The sequence below is a fragment of the Sinocyclocheilus anshuiensis genome, unplaced genomic scaffold (assembly GCF_001515605.1).
Source record: "Sinocyclocheilus anshuiensis isolate Anshui unplaced genomic scaffold, SAMN03320099.WGS_v1.1 scaffold249, whole genome shotgun sequence".
In the NCBI taxonomy this organism is placed as follows: domain Eukaryota; kingdom Metazoa; phylum Chordata; class Actinopteri; order Cypriniformes; family Cyprinidae; genus Sinocyclocheilus; species Sinocyclocheilus anshuiensis.
Window position 1 is genome coordinate 304711 of NW_015540871.1, and position 7588 is coordinate 312298.

Below are 7588 nucleotides of genomic sequence, written 5' to 3' on the forward strand. Positions count from 1 at the left end.
GAGTTCAATTACTGAAATAAATGAACTTTTCCACGACATTCTAATTTATTGAGATGCACCTGTATATATATATATATATATATATATATATATATATATGACATTACAGTGCAAATACAGAATATTTTGTTCTCTTTTCAAAACCTTTTGCTTTTTGCCAGATTCTGGTTCGCCCTTCAGAATGCTGGAGTCCATCGCCTCAATGTCCTTGATAAATAGGCCAAAGAGCTTGTCACAGAAACTGAAGACCAGCTATGACAGGAAAAGCACAAGACAAAAAAAATGAGCCTGTATAATTAAACATCAGATACCATTTATTCAGTTTTTGTGATGTGATTCTGACCTGCTGCCCCACAGTGAAACCCTGATTGTTGAAATGCTGAATAAACTCAGCAGCCATTTTATCTGAGTCGTAGGGACTGGAGTCAGTGCTCTTCTTCTGCAGGAAGTCAATCTCAACGGTCATGGCACCAATGCACTGCTTGGATTTGTCAAAGTTGTAGTTGGCCACTGAAATGATGGGGGAAAAAATTCATTTTTTTGAGTATTTGATCTTAAAATTGTGTATTTGTTGCAAATGTTCATCCAAGAGCAATGTACACACCTTCTATTTCTTGTCCGATGGACAGGCCTGCCCATTTCCTCTTTAAGAAAAAGAAGAGAATGAATAAAACAGCAAAAAGTCTATAAAAATACAAGCACTGTCTGATTATCTGTACTTAAAGGGACAGTTCACCCAAAAATTTAAATTATGTAATCATTTATTCACTCTTGTGTCATTCCAAACCAGTTCTTTCTACTGTGGAACATAAAATAAGATATTTTGAGGAATGTTTTTGTCCATGCAATGGAAGTCAGTGGTAACCAAAACTGTTTGGTTATCAGCGTTCTTCAGAATAACTTATTTTATGTTCCACAGAAGAAAGAACATCGTACAGGTGAACTAGCCATTTAAATCTGTTAGGTTAGCTGTTGCTTGGGATAAAATGTTAAGTGTTTGTCTTCTGTTGTGTTTGTGTCAAAAGTAAAAGATCTTGGCAGGAGTCCTGCACCTGTGGCAAACTGAAAGCGATGGTTCCAGGAAGCACAGAGTGGTGACACTTCACAGTGAACACAAACTTGTGGGCGGGTGTTGTCCTCACAGTCACATGCCTGGCGAGAGAGGCAGAAAATATTCAACTTCTAATGACACAAGGATCAAAAAATACAATGTTTAACAGAAACTATGGTGGTTTTATGCCCGGAAACATCATTTTAACTTGTAAAAGGGCAGTTTTTCCCCACATTTACAACTGCATGAGATTAGCACATTGGATTATATGTGTGAATGACTGACAATGGCTCCTTTTTAGTAACCTTACATCATGCAACAATTCATTCAGTTTGAGCACAGGTTAATCATAATCATGGAGAATATATTTATACATGTGATGACTTAATAGTTAGGGTCTTTATTGTTATTTCCACCAAAACAAAAACACACCTAAATTAATAATAATTTAATTATTATTATAAATAATACTAATTGTTGTAATTCACTTTGGATAAATGTGTCTGCATAAAAAATTTACAATTTTTAAATATCACACACTAACATGCCATATATCAATATGGCGACACAAATCAGCCCTCATGCTGTGATATTCTTGGACATGAGGCATCAGCAAGAGGCACTGCAGCAGACTCTGTCAGCCTGAGTTAATGTCTGGACTGATTCAGCATTCAGGACACACACACACTTGAAGCCTAGGGAAAATCACCAGCTCTGCTGCTAGAGCATTAACTATATGTTTGAACCTTTCCCTACAGTGTTAGATGCACCCATATGATAAAACTGCAAAAAGATATTGTGTACTACACATTACATATGATTAATGAGTATCCACAACTTAAAATAAAATTGTAGGGGGTCCATGACAGGAATGTTTTTATTAAGGGGCAGTATTTGCCCCATAGTGGTGATTTTTAGGGGTATTTTTCCCTTACAAGTCATGTTTAGGCATATTTTTTTCTACTAAACCCAAAAGAATGTAACTTTCTATTAAATCCATGAGAATAGAATGTTATGACATATGAAATGTTACACTTTGGTCACTTTCATTTCTTAGCGCTTCTGGCAGTGGACAGGGGTCATCAAGGTCATTAAGACCGTCAGCCCCATACACAACAAACTGGGATGCACTGTGTGTTCTGACACTTTTCTATCATGGCCAGCAAGTCTTTGAATGGTTTGAGCTACAATAGTTTTTATTGGACTAGACAGGCTAGCCTTTGCTCCCCACGTGGATCAGAAAGCCTTGGGCGCCCATGACCCTGATGCCGGTTCACCGGTCGTCCTTCCTTGCACCATTTTGGTAGGTACTGCAAACAGGGAACACCCCACAAGACATGGCGTTTTTGAGATGGACTGACCCAGTCGTCTAGCCATCACAATTTGGCCTTTGTCAAACCCAGTCAACAATTTGATCTCACAATGATGTCACCATGAGCTCACATGATTCTCATGGTGTGGTCACAATGTGTGTGTCACAGTGAGCTAAAAGTGTAACCACACAGCGCACTCACTGTGTGCTCATACTATGCTCCCAATGTGAGGTCACTGCACACTCACTGTGCTCTCATACTGTGGTCACAATGTGAGGTCACTGCACACTCACTGTGCGCTCATACTGTGGTCACAATGTGAGGTCACTGCACACTCACTGTGGACTGAACTCACAATGAGCTCATATACTACTCACACCATGAGATCACAGTATGAGGATCGTTTGAGTTCATAGTTAGCTCATATACTACTCACACCGTGAGGATCACAGTATGAGGATCGTGTGATGTCACTGTGATCATCGCATGATCTCACGTGTTGACTGGGAAGTCACGCAGACCTTTTCACTTGCCCATTTTTCCCTGTATCAAACATATGAAATTTAAGAACTGACTGTTCACTTGCTGCCTAACACTGTTTTATCCCACCCCTTGACTGGTGCCATTGTAACAACATAATCAATGTTATTCACTTCACCTGAATAGCATTATAACATTATGTATAGTATATACAATACGTTCCTATCTACAATAAAGCTAAACTGCAAAGTATCTACTGGCCGTTGTATCATTTGATTGATTTCCGTGTGCAAATTTGATGAATCTGTAGTGCAGGTAAATACTCACTGTCCAGACTGCAGGTCTTTCTCACTCACAACTGCACAGTTCGACAGTGACAGCTCATCTGTCGGGCATCGAGCCGCTTGCATCGTCTGCACAGAGACAGATAATAATAAAGAGAGAGAGTAAGATGGTGAGAAGCAGAAGAGAAGTTTGCCTTACATGAGAACAAGACATCTGGCCATTGATGCTGAAGCTTAAAGGTGATGATGTGTGTAATTTTTTTTTCCTTCTATTCAGTTAATATCAAAGAGAAGTACAAATAAGCATCATCAGTTAATTTCCCTCAGGCTCTGTGGCACTTTTGGTAAATAGTTATATTTATTTGAGCAGCAAAAACAGAACAACATTGGCTCAACCAATGGCATGGATTGGGGGGCGGGACTATCAGATTGACTGGCCAATGGCAGTTAGGGGGAGTCTTCAGGGAAACTTGTTTGAGAACCACCTTTGTAGTTTCACTTGGTGACGCTAGTGGCACAGAAATTACACACTTCAGCGGTGGCATAACATTTCTGTCACACGCTTGAGGTATTCGGCCAATCACAATGCACTGGATAGCTGGCCAATCAGAGCACACCTCGCTTTTCAAATCGATTAGCTTTGTAAAAATCGACGCGCTTCAGAAAGGCGGGGCATAGAGGAGAAACAATAATGTACAGTATGTGGAAAAATAATGTGTTTTTTGAACCTTAAACCGCATAACCACATTGCATTACACCAAATACTCAAAATAATGTTCTTTTTAGCAACATCATATGACCCCTTTAATATTTGCATCTTGTTATATTAGCTCACTGGGTGTCATTGCTTATGTGAAAAGATCTTTTTCCTCATGAAAAATTTAACCACACCATATGATGGCAATGGCATTTTCAGATTTTTAAAAATAGGAAATCCCATGGTGCAAAACAGCAAGATGGAAAGCTGTTTCTACTGTGCAAGCTGAAAACTTGTCCAACATTCGAAGCATTGCGATTCTTTTAAAGACCTCATCTAATCATCCCTTCCAGAATCACATGCATCATGTTTTATTGCAATAGAGATTCTACAAACCCCAAACCAATAATACTAGGGGTTAGACATAAACAGTGTTGGATAACAACAAATGAGGCAATAAACAATAAGGCAAGGGAACAGTAGCAAAAAATATAATCATAAATCTGTCTACAAGAGAGCACCAGTCACCTAATGCGTTAAACATGGGTAACTGAGAAACATAAAAGACAAATAAATATTTTAAGCAAAGACTGACAGTGAAGGTTCATGGGTGTTCTAGCTTTATTTTGCTCCTTTGGTTGCAACCAGCCAAAGAACCATAAATACAACAGACTACAAAAGAAGGAAAGAAGAAAAAGGAGAGGGAATTGAAAAGCAGGGCTGCACGCTGTTCCCATCTGGGTATATGAAAAGAACAGTGCTGCAGAAAGAAAGATAATGAATGACTCAAAACAATTAGAGATTAAGAGAACAAAAACTACATAGCTCAGATTTATAAAAACTTTTTTAATAGATTTTTGCATTTCCAGGTAGTTAAAGCCACATGAACTTAAAATCAATGATTTCACTGCATTTATTAATCAGTTAGTAATAAAATGTTACTGCTAATTTCTAGTAACATTAGTTAACACTGTTAACTAGTTAACATTATGAGATACATAAAGAGAGAGAATTACTCCTAAATGTTTCACAATTCTTGGAACATTTTTTGAGAAATGTCAGAGGTTTAGCATCCTAAAGATTTAGTATTGTAAAGCATTGTAGTATTATCCTGAAAATTGTGACAATAAAGATTAAACATCAGTCCATTGCAATGATTTTGTTGTTAATGAAAACATGGCAATGCTTTTTCTGTACATAATGAAGAACACTTGCCTATAGAACAGCACAAACTTAATACAAATAAACACTGAAAATGTAAGTTAACCTGAACTGAGAATTCTGGAAAGTTAATAACACTCCCAGACAAAATGTGCAAATCTTTATACTCCTATAAGATTCATAGTACTACTCAAAAATGAAACTACCCCTTGATTTACTCATCCTCAAGCCATCCTAGACGCATATTGTTTTCTTCTTTCAGACGAATACAATCGGAGTTATTAAAAAATGTCCTCGCTCTTCCAAGCTTTATAATGGTAGTGAATGGGGGTCAAGATTTTGAAGCTCAAAAAAATGCATCCATCCATCATAAAGTACACGCTGCGCATACACTACACCTACTTCCTTCGTCATCCGCAGGAACACCACTCTCTTGTAAATGTGCTTACGACAGTTAGCGGAAGCCAGAGATTACGGTTTCTAAAGTTTTAAATGGATATTTTTCTTACACAAATATCTCAATCACAAATTATATCTTACACAAATTACTCTTTATTAAGGAAGTTTATATGGGGAAGTCGTGGCCTAATGGTTAGAGAGTCGGACTCATAACCCAAAGGTTGTGGGTTCGAGTCTCGTACCGGCAGGGATTGTAGGTGGGGGCAGTGAATGTACAGCGCTCTCTCCCACCTTCAATACCACGACTGAGGTGCCCTTGAGCAAGGCACCGAACCCCCAACTGCTCCCCGGGCGCCGCAGCATAAATGGCTGCCCACTGCTCCGGGTGTGTGTTCACGGTTTGTGTGTGTTCACTGCTGTGTATGTGCACTTTGGATGGGTAAATGCAGAGCACTAATTCCGAGTATCGGTCACCATACTTGGCCACATGTCACGTCACTCACGTCACTCATTAACCCCCCAGAGCTGGATGCACTTTATTTTGCTTCAAAATCTCGACCAAGAAGAGCCAGGACATTTTTTAATATAACTCCGATTGAATTTTCATTTTTGGGTGAACTATCCCTTTAAGGGTACATATTAGGTACTTATGTATACTTACATTATATATACTTTTTAGAGATATTGTTTAGAGGAGTGATAAGCTGTTGTACCCCTAAAGGTACCATTTTTGCATTAAATTCAGCATGAAAGCTGTGATCGTCTTTTCTTCCTTATTGTGATGTATATCTGAGTGAAATGGCGAATGAGAAAAATTTACGGGACTTGACATGTTCCACCTGAAATTCATTTAATCGTTGGATCTTTGCTACTTTTGAATTGCAAATGGTGACTGACAGATTGCTGGAGGGGAGGGATTATTGTCCCGCCCTCATGCCAGTGCACACGTTATCAGAGAAGAGTGGTTATAACGAAAGATTACGAGGACAGATGAATTAAAAAACAAAGTAATGATGTTCACAGATAAATCATTTTAATAAACACCAATATTCCACTGAAAAAAATTAAGAGGCAAGATTTTGGATTTATTCCAGTGTGAGGCCAGGAAGCAGAACTAGAGGACAGTAAATGGCTCTTTGAGGGTTTGTATCTGATTCAAAGCCTGGGTGTGGATGTTAACTCAACAGGCTGACATAATCCGGTTAACGTAGAGCAGTCCAGCAATTAGACCTACTTTAGTTGCAGGTCAGAAAAGCAATAATCCGTGGCTTCCTGCCAGCACGCACAATAAATTTACCACAGGCCCGCACACCATTCAGTCGTTATAGCTGGCCCTTTAGTACTCAACCTCAAATCAACATTTATTTGTCCTGAGAGTGAGAACACAGGCAGATGATCTTGAGTTGGATGGTTTGTGTTTATGGCATTGTGACGCAGTTTGGGCATTGTAACGCTGTAGTGGTTGCTACCAAGAAGTGTCATGGAAACAGGGGTTATAGCCTGTCAGCTCTCAGGACACTAAGGGTGATGCAGAAAGCTAGTGTAAGTGAAGCATGCAGCTCAATCTGGCAAGCGAGACAAGCAGAGGCAGAGGGTATTCGGAAAGCATACATACCTTGAAAAATATGACAACCTTGGGGGGCCAGTGAATGCACGCAAGCAAGAGGGAGGGCAGAAGGACATAAGACAAACAGTTGAGACAGCCAGCACCACACTGAGCCGAAGACAGCATGTGGTTGAGGAATAATAGATTGTGCAGCGTGAGGCAGCATGCAGAGCAGAATCAGGATTAACTGCAAGTGTGGTTGAAGGAGCAGCAAAGGCAAATCACAGGCAAACCAAACCCTGATATGGTAGGGGAATGTGTATGTACAGTACTTTTGTCAGTCATATTAAATATGAAAAGTTGCATTAATAGGGTTTAATGCACATGCTGAAAAATATATCATATGTGAACACAAGTCATCATATCAGGAGAGAGATTAAAGCAACAACAACAACAAAAAAAATCTTTAGTGAAAACAGAAATCTATAAGACTAAAGATTTTATCGACCAAAATCAATTTTCCTAATGAAAAAAAAAATGCCCTAAAAATTACATAAATATAAAAATATTAATATAGTAGTATGTATATATAGTATGTATATATACTAGATAGTAGTATGTGTATATATATATATATATATATATATACATACAGTC

General features: G+C 38.7%; 1 protein-coding gene across 3 annotated transcripts in view; it reads right to left on the reverse strand.

The window, feature by feature from the left end:
• Positions 1–7588, reverse strand: part of LOC107688085 (vesicle-fusing ATPase-like) — a 24065-nt gene that overhangs the window by 8141 nt on the left and 8336 nt on the right. For 2 of the 3 annotated variants that reach the window (XM_016485638.1, XM_016485636.1), the window contains exons 2-7: positions 7001–7018; positions 3172–3257; positions 1053–1152; positions 605–644; positions 344–510; positions 145–252 (exon numbers count right to left, since the gene is read on the reverse strand). In XM_016485638.1, the coding sequence (XP_016341124.1) occupies positions 145–252; positions 344–510; positions 605–644; positions 1053–1152; positions 3172–3257; positions 7001–7018 (519 nt within the window). The remainder of the gene's footprint in view (positions 1–144; positions 253–343; positions 511–604; positions 645–1052; positions 1153–3171; positions 3258–7000; positions 7019–7588) is intronic. The other variant, XM_016485639.1, reaches the window with a different exon arrangement.